The sequence below is a fragment of the Bombina bombina genome, chromosome 7 (assembly GCF_027579735.1).
Source record: "Bombina bombina isolate aBomBom1 chromosome 7, aBomBom1.pri, whole genome shotgun sequence".
In the NCBI taxonomy this organism is placed as follows: Eukaryota; Metazoa; Chordata; class Amphibia; order Anura; family Bombinatoridae; genus Bombina; species Bombina bombina.
This window is the reverse complement of record NC_069505.1, coordinates 361,023,852-361,042,403: the sequence shown is the minus strand read 5'-3', so window position 1 is coordinate 361,042,403 and position 18,552 is coordinate 361,023,852. Positions and strand designations below refer to the sequence as shown.

General features: G+C 38.7%; 1 protein-coding gene across 1 annotated transcript in view; it reads right to left on the bottom strand.

Moving 5' to 3' along the window:
• The window catches only part of CFAP92 (cilia and flagella associated protein 92 (putative)), a 207,551-nt gene that overhangs the window by 68,474 nt on the left and 120,525 nt on the right, over positions 1-18,552 (bottom strand). Inside the window, exons 11-13 of the mRNA XM_053689398.1 lie at positions 12,111-13,003; positions 4,652-4,843; positions 2,093-2,366 (exon numbers count right to left, since the gene is read on the bottom strand). Of these exons, the coding sequence (XP_053545373.1) occupies positions 2,093-2,366; positions 4,652-4,843; positions 12,111-13,003 (1,359 nt within the window). The remainder of the gene's footprint in view (positions 1-2,092; positions 2,367-4,651; positions 4,844-12,110; positions 13,004-18,552) is intronic.

The following is an 18,552-nucleotide window of genomic DNA, read 5'->3' as shown; positions in this document are numbered from 1 at the left end:
TAGTTATTAAAAAGGATTAGTGACCTTTAACAGAGTAGTTCCGGTGAAATACCATCCCCAGAATACTGAAGTGTATACATACATGTCATTTTAACGGTATGGCAGGATTTTCTCATCAATTCCATTCAGAAAATAAAAACTGCTACATACCTCAATGCAGATTCATCTGCCCGCTGTCCCCTGATCTGAAGCCTTTACCTCCCTCAGATGGCCGAGAACAGCAATATGATCTTAACTACTCCGGTTAAAATCATAGTAAAAAAACTCTGACAGATTCTTCCTCAAACTCTGCCAGAGAAGTAATAACACGCTCCGGTGCTATTTTAAAATAACAAACTTTTGATTGAAGTCATAAAAACTAAGTATAATCACCATAGTCCTCTCACACATCCTATCTAGTCGTTGGGTGCAAGAGAATGACTGGGACTGACGTAGAGGGGAGGAGCTATATGCAGCTCTGCTGGGTGAATCCTCTTGCATTTCCTGTTGGGGAGGAGTTATATCCCAGAAGTAATGATGACCCGTGGACTGATCACACATAACAGAAGAAATGAATTCAAATATATTAGGCTATTATCTATATTTCATGATTCAGATAGAGCAGGCAATTTTAAGCAACTTTCTAAAAGACTCCTATTATCAATTCTTCTTCGTTCTCTTGGTATCTTTAAAAAAGCAGGAATGTAAGCATAAAAGCCGGCCCATTTTTGGTTCAGCACCCTAAATAGCACTTGCTGATTAGTGGATACATTTGGCCACCAATAAGCAAGCGATAACCAGGTGCTGAAGCAAAGACTGGGCGGCTCGTAAGCTTACATTCCTGCTTTTTCAAATAAAGATTCCAAGAAAACAAAGAAAAATTTATAATAGGAGTAAATTAGAAAGTTGCTTAAAATTGCCTGCTCTATCTGAATCAAGAAAGAACACATGGATTCAGTATCCCTTTAAATAAATTATCTGTCATTTTTTTGACTACATATAAAAAAAAAGGAATCTTGGACAAATAGTTTCATATCAAAGGCGCCTTTTCTATTTATTTTGGTAATTTCACTTTTTTTGGTAAGTTTTCTAAGAATGTAAAAAGTCAGTCATTTTGTTTTGTATAAATGAATAATTTTTTGGACCCCTGTAAAAACACTCTAGGATATTTTGTTACTTGATAAAATAAAATTAAAATACAAATTATAATGATAATAATACTGTGATTTTAATCTATATAATTTAGCAGTTTATTTATAATTTTTTATTGTTTAAAAAAAAGATAGATAATCCCTTTATTACCCATTCTCCAGTTTTGCATAACCTACAGTGTTATATAAAAAACACTTTTTACCTCTGTGATTACCTTGTATCTAAGCCTCTACAAACTGCTCTCTTATCTCAGTGCTTATGACAGACTTGCATTTAAGCCAATCAGTGCTAACTCCTAAATAACTCCACGGGAGTAAGCATAATGTTACCTATATGACACATGTACTAGCACTGTATAACTGTGAAAAACTGTCAAAAATGCATTGAGATAAGAATCATTTTTCAATGGTTTACCTAGCCTACCTAGGTTTAGCTTTCAACAAAGAATACCAAGAGAACATCGCAAATTTGATGAAAAAAGTAAATAGGAAAGTTGTTTAAAATTGCATGCCCTATCTGAGTCATGAAAGTTTATTTTTGACTAGACTGTCCCTTTAATTTAAGAACAGAAGATACTGCAGTGAATAAGGGGCAGATATATTACTACCTCTTCTCCAAGGATCACAACTTTCAGGCAGCATTTGCAACCTGTATCTGTCATTGCAAAACTGAACAACCATGCAATACCACCCCCTGTTGTCATGAGAGCAGTGCTTGCCAATAGCCCTGGTCAGATCAGTCAGGGTGATTTTAATCCACCATTTTGTGTGTTTAGGCCTCCTGCTATATCAGTTGCGCGCTTGCATGAGTGAGCCCTTTAAAAAATCTAGCCCTATAAGTTATCACATAAGACAGAATGAGCTAAAATATATTTTTATGTGCAGAGAATATCGGAAGCAGAAAACATGGGTATCAAGGAGAAGGTATAAATAAAGATATTATTCAAATTTGTAATATTTACCTGGATGTAATCTTTACTAGTTTTGTTCTCACTCTCTTTCCACTGCATATATTCTTCATTGAAGGTTTCTATCGGACTATGCAGCACACGTTTCTTTGATGGTTTGTCAATATGCAACGGTTTGCGGAGTATTTCTTTAGTTTCTATAAGCAAGTTTGTTAAGGTTACTGGAACACCAAATTCTTGGCTTAAGAGACTCATCATTTTTTCAGTTGGAAATAGGTCACCTTGAATGACATCTCTCAGTCTCTTTGCATGGCAGATATAGTCTAACCTACAAATATTACAATAAGACATTATTTAATTTCTATCAATGTACCTGCAAAGTTATTATGTCTGCATAGCAGTGCTGCAGCAATAGCATCAGTACAAACAAATATTCTGTTTATCAAAAAACATTTAACCTTGAAATGACAATGAATTTGGTTGAAATTTGCCTGAAACTGGCAATAACTACAAACCCCAACTGTGCACGTGTCTTTATTACTCTAGCGCAGGGGTATCAAACTCAAAGTATCTGGGAGCCACTGGTCAAGTGTTCTTCTCCCATGGGGGCCGCTTGAACTGAGTGAGTGCTAGGAAACTGGATATACTAGGCAATGGAAGTGACATTTATCCAAGTAGTAGTGAATAGTGGGAGTTGTAGCTCACAATAGACATACACAGTTGTATATTTATCTTGTGAGTACCAAGTGAAGTGATCATCTTGGAACTGTATAGCAATGTAAAAAGTGATATTTTCCCAACGCAGTGCGTGGTGGGAGTCTACACTGGATGCTTTGTCTTTAGATTTATCTTCTGAGTGCCTATAGAGAATATCAACTTGTAACAACTCTTAGAATCTTAAAAAAAAATTGACAGCCCAAATTAACCCCTTATAAGGACCAACGACATACAGGGTACGTCCTACAAAAAAATGTTCTTAACGACCAAGGACGTATCCTGATCGCTTCCAGACGCTTTCATGTTATTGCAGTGATGCCTCGATATTGAGGCATCCTGCAATAAAAAAATTTAGCCATCCGATGCAGAGAGAGCCACTCTGTGGCCTTTTCTGCATCGGACATCGATGGCCATGATCGTTGGTGGGTTGGAGCCGATGTGGGAGGCGGGTGGGCAGCCATCGATGCGAGGAGGTCATCGCAGGGGGGCGGGATCACGTGCAGGGTTTGGAAGTGGTTTGGAAATAGCAAAGTGCTACTTGTATTTATTTCCCTATAACTTGCAAAGAACATGTGAACATTGGGTATTTCTAAACTCAGGACAAAATTTAGAAACTATTTAGCATGGGTGTTTTTTGGTGGTTGTAGATGTGTAACAGATTTTGGGGGTTAATGTTAGAAAAAGTGTGTTTTTTTCCATTTTTTCCTCATATTTTATAAACATTTTTTATAGTAAATTATAAGATATGAAAATAATGGTATCTTTAGAAAGTCCATTTAATGGTGAGAAAACGACATATAATATGTACAGTAAATGAGAAAGAGGAAAATTACAGCTAATAACAAACACCGCAAAAATGTAAAAATAGTCTTGGTCCCAAACGGTCAGAAAATGGAAAAGTGCTGTGGTCCTTAAGGGGTTAATGGTTTACCTATTAAACAAGGGAGAGCCAAATAAAGCTATCTTGAGGGCCGCATTTGGCCCTGGGGCCTGTACTTTGAGACCACTGCTCTAGCGGATCTCACAGCCACAGCCTTCGAACCTGCTATGATGTGTGATTTTATGGATTCTAATAAAGACAAACTTTTAACCTTTCCTACTGGAGGTTTCGTTTCATCCTTTTTTTGTGTATTACTCAGTGGCAGCAGTCTTTTGTAACATTGTATAAAAAAGCTACAAATAATGTTGCAAAACACTGCTGCCATAGACTAATAAAGACACGTGCACACTCCTAAGCTCTTATGTGCCTACCTAGTTTGACTCTAATAAAAGATACCATGAGAAAGAAGCAAATTGGATAACATAAGTACATTGGAAAGTTGTTTAAAATGACATGCTCTATCTGAATCATTTAAGTTTAATTTTGACTTTACTGTCCCTTTAATTTTTGAGAGCCCCCTGCTCCCTTCGCTCTCCCCAGTGAAGTTTTCAGTAAGCTCCATTACTTTCTATTGGGGGAAAAAAAACTTGCAGGGACAGTCCCTTTTAAGATAATTCCCTGAGGGGAGCCCCTGCGCGTGTTGCGAGAGGTTTTTCACATCTGGCCCCGATGATCATCGGGCCCCAAGAGTGGTCATGAGAAAAAAATATATTTTATAATGATTTTTTTTAATTCATTTTGAAATTCATATAAATGATGAGCCTGTAATAATTTCATTAAAGAAACTGCACACTATGTGTCTTTTTTATGATAAATATAAATGACATATACCTAGCTATGTTTTTCGCTATAACACTGTATCTTCAAGAGTAAAGTGAACATATTCTAATTATATCATATTTTCTTCTGTTTGTGAAATCCGAGCCACTATGTTTACATCATTATAATAATAATTGTACGTTAAAGTTTGAAAGGTAATTTCCAACAAATGTTCAGAAAGCAACTGATATAACTACCTTGAGAGTGCCTGAAAACATGGAGATGGAACCATATCCCTGATGTAGAGGAGTGGTTGTTTTATGATAGAAGAGAAGTGTTTATGCAGGCGGATATGATACACCATAGACGAGAGATCTTTATAAAGACGTTCACTGAAAGACAGTCCTGAGTTGTATAGAACCTTCAGCATTCCATTTTCAGCTGTTGTCCTGAAAAATAAACATTGTATTTTTGCAATTATATTTCATTTCGCAATCATAGTTTTATCTTTTTTTTTTTTTTTTTTTAACAAAAAGATTGCATGGCTGATTAAACAAATTTTTTGAGATACAGATTATTTTAACATATTTTCTAAAAACAAAATGTATTCTTACCTGATAAATTAATTTATATTTTGATATTAAGAGTCAACGAGATCATCACATGTGGGAGTATACTCCAGTCCACTAGGAGGAGGAAAAAACACCACTACATACCAGAGCTTTAATCCCTCCCACTCTTAAAGAATCCCTCAGTCATACCTATGGCCAAGTAGATGGTAGGAAAAAAATTTAAGTGCAAAACAAGTTCAGCCGTCAAAAGGATGTAGATTGTGGACTCTGCCCATCATGAAAGGAATTCATTTACAAGGAAAGAATACATGTTGTTTTCTTTCATAAAATGGTGAGTGTCTGCAAGATAATCACATGTGGGCTCTTAAACCAAAGCCCACAAGACTACCATGTTTGTGGCTCCCAGTAATTTCCGGCCAAAAGCTGCTTTAGAAGATGCATACACATCACAATGGTAATAGTGTGAAGATTGGACCAAGTAGTCGTCTTGCAAATCTGTTCTATAGAAACTTCATGATGAAAAGCCCAAGACGTAGCTGCTGCCATACTGTAATGAGCAGTAATGCGTTCAGGGGAAGTCTTCCCCATGAGCAAATATGCCTTGTAAATTAAAGCTGTGAGCCAATTGGCTAAGGTAATAGCAGTAGCTCTATGTCCCTTGCGAGGTCCACAAAAATGTAGGAAAATAAGAAAGTTTAAACTTTAGTGTGGCCTCACAAACGTGTGACCTCATGATATCAAGGTTGTGAAGAAGACTCTCCTGTCTTTTTTGCCCAGCTCCTAAGAATACTAAGAACTATAATTTCTTGGTTGATACTATCTGTAGATACTATTTTTTTTTTTTTTTTGGGGGGTGGGGGGTAGCGGGGGTGAAGAATAGTGTATTCAAAAGACTGCCTTATCCTGATAAAAAAAAAAAATCAGGAAAGGAGGTTTACAGGATGAAGCCAAAAGTTTGGAAACTCTTTGTTGCTTGTCCAAACCTTATCAAATGTTGGAGGACCTTTAAAAGAACTGGATGATAATCGGATAAAAAAAGGTTTTCCAAACCTTATGGTAGATACGCCCGTGGACGGCTTTTCTAGCCTGTATTAAAGGGACATGAAATCCAAATTTTTTCCTTCATAAATCAGAGCATACAATTTTAATCAACTTTCCAATGTACTTATTGTATCTAATTTGCTTTGTTTTCTTGTTATATTTTGCTGAAAATTATATATGGGTATGCTTGGGAGCCAATTTCTGATTGGTGGCTCTTGTTTCTGGCTTACTGGTATGTTCAACTAGCTCCCAGTAGTGCATTGTTGCTCCTTGCAAAGGATACTAACAGAATGAAGCAAAATTGTTAATATATGTAAATTAGAAAATTGTTTAAAAAATGTATGCCATATCTGAATCTTGAAAGAAAAATTTTGCGTTTTCTGTCTTTATAAGGAATCAATCACCTTATCCGAAAAAAACTGATAGTACTAGGTGTTTAACAGCCACTCAGCCAATTTATTCCAGGAGAGTCAATGTAGGTCTATGATAGACTTAAAGTGAAAAGTAAAGTTGAGTATATCACTAGATATGCTTATATAAATTTATTAAAAATAACATCACTTTCATTCATCATTTTTTATAAAGTTGTATCTATCATCATTTATTTACCCTCAAAGCCACAATACTTGTTAGCCATTCCTCCACCTGCATTATAAAAAATTTGCCTTCAGTCATGACGAAACAGCTGTATCAGAATGTCATTGCTCCCCCATGGGCGTCTAGCCTGTTCTATTTACGCCCCCATTTTCAAATGTGCATGTGGCTATCCTTAAAGTTCATCCAGGATCCGATGCGTGTTCATGATAGCCGCATGCGCATTTAGAACTTCAAAGGAAATCCCTTAGTGACGTAACTCAACAAACAATATACTTTTCTAGAACTTAATACATTTCGCTTGCTCGTTAGTCATCGGGGAATTCTCTGCTTACAAACAAATTTATACTATCACCGCACCCATACTAAACAATGAATCCAGTGATTCAATGTTTAGTATCGGAGTGGAGCTCGTATCATTGCGCATGCGCAAAATATTGGGCTCACGAGAGCGTGCACGGCTAATGATGTATAGAGCGGGTGGGACCTCTCTTTCCTCTAACACTTGTAAACCCGGAAGCTAGCAGGGGTGGAGGAAACTAGCAAAAGGTACACAATATTAAATATAAATTTCCTAAGTATAGGAACTTTTTTTAAACATAAAAAGTTAGTGACTATCCATTATGGGAGATGTATTATCAATAGCGTTGTTGGCGGAACTAAAAATTTACTTTCACTTTATTGTGTACAATTCCTAAGATTTGCCTTCCTCAACAGGTAGTTCTTTATTGGATCTCAAGGAACTCAAGGCAGGATGATTCTTTCACTTGTTTTTTTTTGTTTTTTTTTATAGAAATGATGTCCAATACCCAAGAATCCTGAACAGATCTTTTCCAAGCCTCCAGAAAAATATTCAATCTGTCCTCCAGATTCTGAGCTGGACCCAGGGCCCATACCTTCATGCGAATTTGGAGGTAGGAGATGGCATCTTGGTCAGTTTGGATTTATAATTTTTTGACTGCCAAAAAGAACGAAAACTTCTGAAGGTCTCGGTTTACCCTTAGATATTTTGTCTTGAGGCAGGGAAGATCCTTTGCCTCCAGAGACTTTGGCAATAATTGCATCAAATGAGTATCATCCACATCTAGAGCAATTAAAACATCCCTCAAAATAGCAGGGATATATTCTAGTTTGAAATTAAAGGAAACATCCTCTGCCGCTGTTTCAGGGACCCTGAGCTTCTGATAACACACTCTAAAAAGTGGAATTGTCGGACTCAAATATACCCCTTGTATTAGAGGGATTTGAAGATGGTTGTCTTGATGATAAATTCCATATGCACTAAAGGTCTGAGAATGATCACCATCAACTCCATGATGCGTTTGGCAACTGGAGGCATAAGTTATTAATTCAGAAATAGTGAATGTACGCCTTAAATTTAGGAGATATTTCAGCACCAATTCATGGTGTTTAAGTTTTGGGCAATGCAGGCCCTTGGAAAGACTGTGACTAAGACAATGATGGAGTACCTGGACTAGAATTAGCCATGGCTTCTGCACAAAAAGTGCACAGCTGAGCAGGACGACAGACTATTTTTTTTCTTACAGAGTAAATATGAGTTGGAAGGGGTTAAATTGTCATTTGATCTTTCCTCCAATAGGGAATATAGTGAGATAACTGTATAGAAACCTTTGCAACCTCTTTAATAAATGTATAACATAAATTTAACACACTAAGCAACTGCATTAACTCTGGAGCATAAATGGCTAAATTAAGCTCTGGTAAGATTACCACCTTCACTGGCAATGAAGTACCTATCGAACAGGTGAAAATGGCTACCACACTTCAGTGAAGAAGACCGAGAAGCAACAGGGGGAGCTAAAAGCCCACCAAAATGTTAATCTCCAATCACTCCAGCGATATGCAAGATCGGTAACATAGATTTCAAGATAGGAGAAGCCAGAATCCTTGCACTCAAATGGATAGGTCTGGGTAGGTTGCACCAATCTTTCACTGCCTCCCAAAGGTTCACAAGAGCCTGACTTTACCCCCTGGACGCCCCATAGTGGCGGGTATCGGTTCATTAAATGAGCCATTAAGTGCCATGATTGATACTCTATTACAACCCATTGTATTAGGCCTCAAGAGCTATATCAGAGATACTACTGATTTTATCAGACAGATAGAACAAGTGGAATGGTTGGACAATTACTGTATTGTCCCCATTGATGTTGTATCTCTTTATACCTCGATCCCCCATGATAAGGGCATCATGGCCATACAGTCATGTCTTGAGATGTACACGGATTATGATGCTGGCCTCAGGGAGTTTATTTCAAAGTCAATTGAATTCCTATTGACTCATAATTTTTTCTTATTTGAGGGGGATTATTATCGCCAAAGACAGGGGACAGCCATGGGAGCAAAGTTTGCCCCCACTTATGCCAACCTATTTTTAGGTTGGTGGGAGCTGTCCCGTGTCTTTGGCGATGGTAATCCCTTCAAAGAACACATTATACATTATGGTCGCTATATTGACGACCTGGTGTTCATTTTTAATGGAGATGATTCAATGGTCAATGATTTCTTTACATATCTCTCTGACAACCAGCACAATCTTCGCTTTACTATGAACATAAGTAGAACTGAGATGGCTTTTCTTGATGTTCTCATGAAACCAAATGTAAGTGAGTGTCACATAGAAGTAGAACTATACAGAAAGGAAAGTGCAGGTAACACTCTGCTAATGGCTAAATCCAGTCACCCAAGACATGTTATAAAGGCTATCCCCAAGGGTCAATATATGAGGACGAAGAGAAACTGCAGCACAGAAAGGGCGTATGAAGTACATTCTGAGAGAACCACTGAGCGGTTCCTGGAAAGGGGATACAAAATTCATGACTTGAAAGAAGCGAAAGCTAAGGTGGATGATATGACAAGGCAAGATATGATCACATATAAAACTCAGAGAAGGGTTAACTATCAACAGAAACCAGTATTCATTACGGCCTATAGTATGACAATATTTGTCAAATATGACAATATTTGTCAAATAATCAAGAAATCCCTCCCCATACTTAGGGTAGATGACACCATGGATAAAATAGTGGAAGGGGGATGTAAATTTGTGACGAGAAAATCTAGAACTTTGGCCAACATTCTTTCCCCATCTATGCTTCCTACAGTTACCAGGGAAAACTGGTTAACCTTGAAGAAAGGTTTCTTCCACTGTGGCAGTAGAAGATGCACTTTGTGCACCTATGCCACGCTGGGGGATACTTTTAAATCCACAGATAATGAAAAATCGTTTCAGATAAAAGAATACATAAACTGTAATACATCCTACGTGATATATTTACTCACGTGCAAACAATGTAACATTAAATATGTTGGCCAGACGACCAGACCCCTCAAAACAAGGTTCCTGGAACATCTGAGATCCATCAGTGATGAGGACTCGGATACTCCAGTTGCCTTACATTTCAAGACTGAACACAATGGCAATAGTAAATTACTATGCTTTCAGGGTATTCAGCATGTGAAAAGACCATTAAGAGGAGGCAATAGATTAAAACTCCTGAGCCAAAGAGAGGTATATTGGATTTTCCAACTGAATACCAGGGTCCCTAGAGGATTAAACTCGGACTGGGACATTAAACTTTATGTGGATTGAATTTATATAATGGTTGGAGGTTAGTAAACTAACTATAATTCCATTGCCTTGCAAAACCTGGCAAAATGTAACAGTGGAAAATGTATTATTGAAACCTAAGTTTCATCTTGGTTACTAAAAAGTTATAGGTCTATAATGATATGCTAAACAATAGTTCTGTGTTGGTAATACAATAATCTCATTTAACATCAGGCTTTATCATTTACTAGGTATCTTTTGTAATTCTACTAGATATTTTATACATATGTTGAGCTTTTATGGCTTCATAGGTGATTTAAATAAAAAATAAAAAAAGGACCTCTTTAAATTTATTTAAGTAAGCCAATTGACTCATAGAGTATATCCTTAATCCCATATAATTTTAGGTATATTTACTATTATTATTATTATTATTTTTGTGTAATATCTCTCTGTATATTCTGTATTTACATTTGCTCATTCATGATTTATTGTTTAAAATTAATTGAAATGAATCACCCTCCTTTTCTTTGCTTCACCTGACTTACCTTTAACACCTGTACTAGGGGAGTGGCTATTGCCTTTATTAAGGGTAAGTTTACAGGTTTGGCTAGAGGTCACTGAGGAAGTGAGAACTACGAAACGCGTTTGACCTGTACTCTGTGTTGGCGTGTATGCCTTTTATGTGCTATCTAATAAAGGAGCGTTTTTAATGCTATTTGGTGCTGGTTCGTTTTTTTGGCACCTACCCAGACCTATCCATTTGAGTGCAAGGATTCTGGCTTCTCCTATCTTGTTATTTTCTCAGGGAATCTGGTGAAATTTCCCTGTATCGTCTGTTTGCACCTGTTGAACCGGAACTTTCCCTTCTGGCCACAGCTCCCGCCGGGAGCGCTGAAGAGGGAACACTGAGCGGTGCTGCAGAGACAGCAGTGTTGACAACGCGGCACATCGGTTGAGTGTATCCACATACTACACGGAAGCGTTTACCGAAGGAATTTGCTAACATAGATTTCAAGTGTGAAAAATGTAGTAAAACATGCTTAACAGTGCAGGAGGAAGAACTAAGGCTGCATCATCCAGAAGAATAATATCCAGTAAACAAGCCCATTTGAGGCAGTTAAAGCATGGTGCCAAAAAGCCAGGAGATTAGCAGATAAATCTACATTTCATCTGGGGGCATAGCTCCTGCATATAAATGATCAGCACTTCGTAGACCAGGGGAGTGGTGAATAAATTCACATTTCACATAGAATGCCTGTGACATCTTCACACTGGATATAGATTTTCACTGCCTTGCTGGAAACTCCTGTCTAACCCTCCGTCCTGTTTGTAGGCTCTCCAAGAATGAGAGAGGCTCTCAATTAGAATCCATTTCTATATCTTGTACTTCAGCACTTCAAAATTCACCTCACTCCATCAAGTAGGCAAATGTTTTTTTCTGGAATTCTGGAAGAATAAGGAGGTATTAAAGATCTGGTATGTAGGGCTGTTTTTTCCCTCCTCCTAGTGGACTGGAGTGTAATCCCACATGTGATGATCTTGTGGACTCTCACCATCTTATAAAACAAATGTACTTTAAAGGGACATAAAACCCAAAATGTTTCTGTAGTGAGCGCATATCCTTTTCAACAACTTTTCTGTTTACTTCTATTATCAAAATGGTTGCATTGTCTTGTTGTAAAAGTAACAATTCACTACTGGGAGCTACCTGAGCACATCGGGTAAGCCAATGACAAAAGGCATATATACATAGCCACCAAACAGCAGCTAACTCCCAGTAGTGCATAGGGGTTTCTGATCCTACTTAGGTATGCTGTTCAACAAAGGATATCAACAGAAAAAAGCAAATTAGATAACAGTAGTAAATTCTAAAAGAGAACTGTAACAATTCCCAGACCAACAGTACAAAAAAAAAAGTATACATAGTACACTTACTTTGTTGGTAGAGATTCCCACAAATTCTTGATTGCTTTGTCTTTCAATCCTTCCAAAATAAAAACATGAATAGCTCCATCCATTACATGAACTCCTGTTATGACATCCATAGGGGGGTCATCTTTCTTGAAATCTTTCAGGCTAATTTTTGAAAGGACATCCTGAAGTATGTCCACTGGATAAACATCTAAATTCAAAGCTTTAGCGTTTATTTTTGTAATTTTTTGTAGTATATTATAAACCAATGTTTTGTTTGTATAATCAAAAATGTAAATTACGCGCCCATATGGGCAATCCGAGGATTCTAATTCCAAGCTTAAGGGTACAGCTATGTCCACCCTGACTTTGAGAAGTGATTGTGCATCTAAATAATGTCCAACTGGAAGTGGTGAATCCTCTGGACCATCAACTGACCCATGTATTCGAACTATTTTGCCAGTTTTATGATCGGCATTATAACCACTTACATCAGGAGCTTCACAGCTGTGAATTGGTGCAGAAATATTCAGGTAACTAGCATCGTGAAGAAGATCTGACAAACTGACTTTTGCAACTCCATAGGGATTCCACATCTTGTCTTTTTTAGTGAATGGGTTGTGGACTGTTCTTTTGGAAGTAACAAGTCCAACATTACTGAATTTTTCATCTTCAGGTTCAGTACCAAAAAGTGATGGTTTGATGATCGATTTTTCTATTTTTCTGTCTCTATCGTGAACCTCAATTTCTATTGGAGGACCATGAAGAAACTCATGCAGCTGGCCAGGACTAATGGTTCCTGCCAAAATTACATTTATATCCTTGAAGTAAACATGAGTTCCATGGTCCTGACCATGTGTCTTGTGAACAGGTTGATTGTGAAACTTGTATTTGCAGAAAACAGGAGAGCATTTCTCCTAGAAAAGCAGAAGCAAATAATCAGATAATGGTGAGTATTCCACTACAGCTACAAAGTACTATATTGCTAAGTAATGAATAAAACTATTATCTTGACTTGAAGAAATATTGATATTCAGAGAAAAAAGAAAATTTATGCTTACCTGATCAATTTATTTCTTTTGACACGATGAGTCCACGGATCATTTTAATTACTAATGGTATATTAATCTCCTGGTCACCAGGAGGAGGCAAAGAGCACCACAGCAGAGCTGTTAAATAGCTCCTTCCTTCCCTCCCACTCCAGTCATTCGACCGAAGTTAGCAAGAGAAAGGTAAAGCCAAGGTGCAGAGGTGTCTGAAGTGTATAATAAACCACAACCTGTCTAAAAGAATATGGCGGGCCGTGGACTCATTGTGTCAAAAAATAAATAAAATTTATCAGGTAAGCATACATTTTCTTTACTTTTTTAAGACATGATGAGTCCACAGATCATCTTAATTACTAATGGGATTCAATACAAAAGCTAGAGTACATAGATGATACGGGAGGGACAAGACAGGGAACCTAAACTGAAGGCACCACTGCTTGAAGAACCTTTCTCCCAAAAGCGGCCTCAGCTGATGCAAAAATGTCAAATTTGTAGAACTTTGAAAAAGTGTGCCTATAGGACCAAGTTGCAGCCTTGCAAATCTGTTCCACATAAACTACATCTTGGAACGCCCATGAGGAAGCAACAGCCCTCGTGGAATGAGCCGTAACTCTCCTGGGAGGCTGCTGTCCAGCTGTCTCATATGCAAAACGTACGATACTCTGCAGCAAAAAAGAAAGAAGTAGCCGTAGTTCTCTGTCCCTGCGTTTTCCTGAGAAAACCACAAAGAAAGAAAAAAGACTAACGACAGTCCGTAGTCGCCTGCAGGTAAAACTTTAAAGCACGGACCCCGTCCAAATTGTGCAAAAGTCCTTCCTTCTGAGAAGAAGGATTAGGACACAGGAAAAGAACAAAACTTTCTTGATCAATGTTCCGATCAGAAACAACCATAGAAAGAAATCCTAAGTTAGTACGTAAAACTACCTTATCTGAATGGAAAACAAGATAAGGTGACTCATGCTGTAATGCTGAGAGCTCTGACACTCTCCAAACAGAAGAAGTAGCAACAAGAAATAAAAACCCTCCAATATAAAAACTTAATATCTATATCTCAAACGGAGCCCCTTGAAGAATTCTGAGAACTAAATTCAGATTCTATGGACTCTATGGAGAAGCAACTGGTTTGAACACAGGCCTGATCAAGGCCTGACAAAATGATTGTACATCTGGGACATCTGCCAGACGTTTGTGGAACACAATAGATCTCTGTCCCTTGAGATTTGACCCTATAGGGAACTTGACGATAAACCTTTCTCCAAACCCTATTGGAGAAAAGACAAAATTCTAGGAATCCTAACTCTACTCCATGAGTAGCCCATGAATTCACATCAACAGAGATATTTACGCCATATCGTATTATAAACTATTCTAATGACAGGCTTAGAAGCCTGAATCATGGACTCAATGACAAAGTCAGAAAAACCTGCTAAATAATAAGCGTTCAATCTCCAAGTAGTCAGTTTCAGAAAAAAAACCTAACAGATTTGGGTGAAGGAGGGGGGCTTGATTAGAAGGTCCTTCCTCAACGGAAGTCTCCAAGGTGGCAGAGATGACAAGTCCACCAGATTTGCATACCAAATCCTGCGAGGCGAAACCGGTGTTAAAAGAATCACTGATGCCCTCTCCTGCTTTATTCGAGCAGATGGAGGAAAAAACTGGAGAACACTTCCGGATGGAGTTCCCACTCCCCCGGAAGAAAGGTCTGCCTGCTCAGGAAACCCGTCTCCCAGTAGTCCACCCCTGGGATGTGTATCACCGACCGGCAGCAAGAATGGGCCTCCGCCCACTGAAATATTTTGGATACCTCTGTCATCACTAAGGAACTCCTCATTCCTCCCTGATGATTGATGTAAGACATTGAAGTAAGTTTGTTCGGCTGGAACCTGATAAACTGGACCGAGGCCAACTGAGGTCAGGCCAGAAGAACATTGTAGATCGCTCAGTAGCATTCGAGGAGACAAATCTGTATAATCTCTAATCCATTATCTGAGCATGCTTAATTGCAGAGGTCTGAGATGGAACCGAGTAAACGGGATGATGTCCATTGCCAGCACCATCAGTCCGATTACCTCCATGCACTAATCCACTGAAGGCCGAGGAGTGGACTGAAGGACTAGACATGTATCGATAATCTTTGATTTCCTGACTTCTGTCAGAGAAATCTTCATTGATATTGAATCAATTATGGTTCCCAAGAAAGTTACCATTGTGCTTGGGACTAAGGAACTATTTTCCAAATTTACCTTCCACCCGTGAGATCGCAAGAAGGATAACACCATGTACGTGTGAAATCTTGCTTGCGGTAAGGATTGCGCCTGGACTAGGATGTCGTCCAGATAGGGCGCCACTGCAATGCCCCGTAACCGAAGCACCGCCAACAGCGATCCCAAAGCCTTTGTGAAAACTGAGAGCTGTGGCAAGACTGAAAGGAAGGGCCACGAACTGGAAGAGTTTGTCCAGAGAGACAAACCTTAGAACTTGAGACAATTCTTGTGAATAGCACATGAAGGTACGCATCCTTTACATCCACTGCTGTCATAAATTGACCCTCTTGGATCAAGGGAAGAATGGAACAAATAGTTTCCATCTTGAAGGACGGTACACTAAGAAATTTGTTTAGACTCTTGAGATCTAAAAAGTGGTCTGAAGGTTCCCTCCTTTTTTGGGAACCCCAAACCGATTGGGATAAAAAACCCCGACCCTGTACCTGTATTGGAACTGGAACAATCCCTCCCAGGTCTGAGAGGTCTCCTACGCAGTGTAAGAACGCCTCTCCTTTTGTCTGATCTGCAGATAATCTTTAAAGCAGAAACCTGCCTCTGGGAGGAAAACTTTTGAACTTTAATTTGTATCCCTGGAACACTATTTCTATTGCCCAGGGATCCTGAACATCTCAAACCCAAGCCTGAGCGAAGAAGCAAAGTATGCCCCCTACCAAATCCGGTCCCGGATCGGGGGTATGTCCTTCATGCTGTCTTTGATTCAACAGCAGGCTATTTGGATTTATTTATTTTTTTTATTTCAAAAGAGATTATTTCTGTCAAGCCGGGTCCCAACAAGGTCTTCCCCTTGTAAGGAATCGCTAAAAGCTTAGACTTAGAGCATACATCCATAGATCAAGGCTCTAACCATAAGGATCTGTGAGCTGGAACAGAGAAACCTGAAACCTATGCTCCCAGTTTGATAACTGGAAGGGAAGGATTTGAAATAAAGGAATTAGCCAATTTGAAAGCTTTTATCCTATCCTGGATTTTATCCACGGGAGTTTCTGACTTTGTAGCATCAGACAACGCATCAAAGCAATATGCCGTCACACTAGTGACGGTAGCAAAGTACACAGTTGGTTGCCATTGTAAGCTCTGATGTACATCCCTTTTCTAATTTTTGTCCATAGGACCTTTGAAAAACCCAACTATCCTCTAAGGGTATAGTAGTTCTCTTAGCTAAGCTGGAAACTACTCCATCCACCCTAGGGAAGATTTGCCCAGCCTCCTTAGCTGAGCCGGCTATGGGAAACACCTTTTTAAATATAGGGAATGTGGCTCATCCATTTCTTATAGCTTATTGGACACATTAGGATAGATTACACCGGTAGTGTCGGAATCGCCAAGGGTAGCTAAAACCACCTAAAGTAACAAATGGAGGTGATCAAGCTAAAAAACTGAAAGAAAAACAACCTCAGGATCAAATAAAGATATTATTCACCTGAGTCTGAGAAATCTCTCTCAGATAATTCCGAAGTATCTTCCTATTTCAGGTAACAGGGAACTATTGAATCAATCACTCCAAATGATTGAAAATAATTCCTCTAGTAATGTTTTCTACCACATGGGAAAAACTTAATGCATGAAATGCAGAGTAACTCCGAGTGGAGTGTGAGAGGAAGCGCAAGGCACTGCATGTGGGCCATAACATTTTGTGGGGACTATAGTTGAAATTTGTGGCATAAATTGACATTGTCAACAGACTCCTAAACAGCAAACGCCTTGGAAGGAGTAGGTTCAGAAAAAGAGTTAAATATTTTAATAAAAATTGACACATAAAAATTTTTACTGTCTCTTTAAAATTTTAAAAAGTAACTATTTTTTGTGTGCTCTTGTTCCATCCTAAGTCACAAAGGATTAATTAAACAATAAACAGCTGAAATTCCTTTAATAAAAGTAACACATAAAAAAAGTTAAAGTCTCATTAAATGTTAAACTCTAACTTTTTATTTTTGTGTGCATAAATGAGTTAGATATTCCGGACTAAGCCCTTTTGAAACACTGTCTGGTGCAATACGTTCACCTTAACGAGAAAAACACTCTCCACTAATTCTTCCGATACCAGGAAGAACAAACAAAGTGGTGCGCAACTAAATTGGCGCCACATATAACTCTGCCCATCGGGGGCGTTAACATAATCCTCTCCCGGTCGCCATCAATATCTTTACTAAGTAAAATGGCCGGGAGAATAATAACGGACTGCTCAGCTTCTAGTCCGAGAAACAACTAATGTGGTATCACCTACACTGAGCTCACTATAGCATAGCTCATTAGTGGCAATAAGAGATGTCCTGGTCGGCTTTACTAAACCGCCGGGAGATAAGAACGTAAGTCCCATGCATCGCCTATCAACGGTTATGGCAAATCAACAATATAGCAATAAGATCTCCAGGTCGGCTATTATTAAACCACCAGGAGATAAGAACACAAGTTCCATTAAAATATCTTCACTAAGCGTAATTCCCCTCACACTGAGCCTGTCTTAGTATATGCATCAGTTTTTGGCAATAGGGGATCTTCCGGTCGGCTATCATGTAACCGCCGGGAGATGAGAGCACATGTCCCATACAGCCCCAGTGTCTGCGTCTAAACTGTTGCCTCACACTTGAGCCTATTCTTATGTATAGCTCTTCAGTGATGGCAAGTCATCCGTTATGGCAATACGTGATCTCCCGGTCGGCTGCTATAACCGCCAGGAGATGAAAAAAACACAAGTCCCATACATCACTTCACACTGAGCTCGTTCTGATGTATAGCTCATTAGTTATGAAATGAGAGCCCCAGTGCCTGCGTCTGACTGTCCCAAAGTGTCCCCTAAAAATCTGAGGGAATCTATTTATCTATAAGCATCTGATAAAGAAGCTGAATCCAATGAGGAATAAATAAAAATTAAGTGCCCAACTTTCTTCTGAGTCTCCTCTTCTACCCCCAGAATAAAGTCAGCACTTACCTCATTATCTTCTGCAGGACAGTTAGGCAGTTCCCAGGTTTGCGAGGTCCTCTCCCTCACATGGACCTGTAATTTAAAACAAAAGTCCTGAGTAAATTTTCCTCAGATTTTCTTGGTAAGGGCAGCAAAAAATTATATGGGAGGCACAGTGAGAATTATGTCCCACAAGTTCCCATTGCTCTAAAGCCACCAAAGCTCTACTG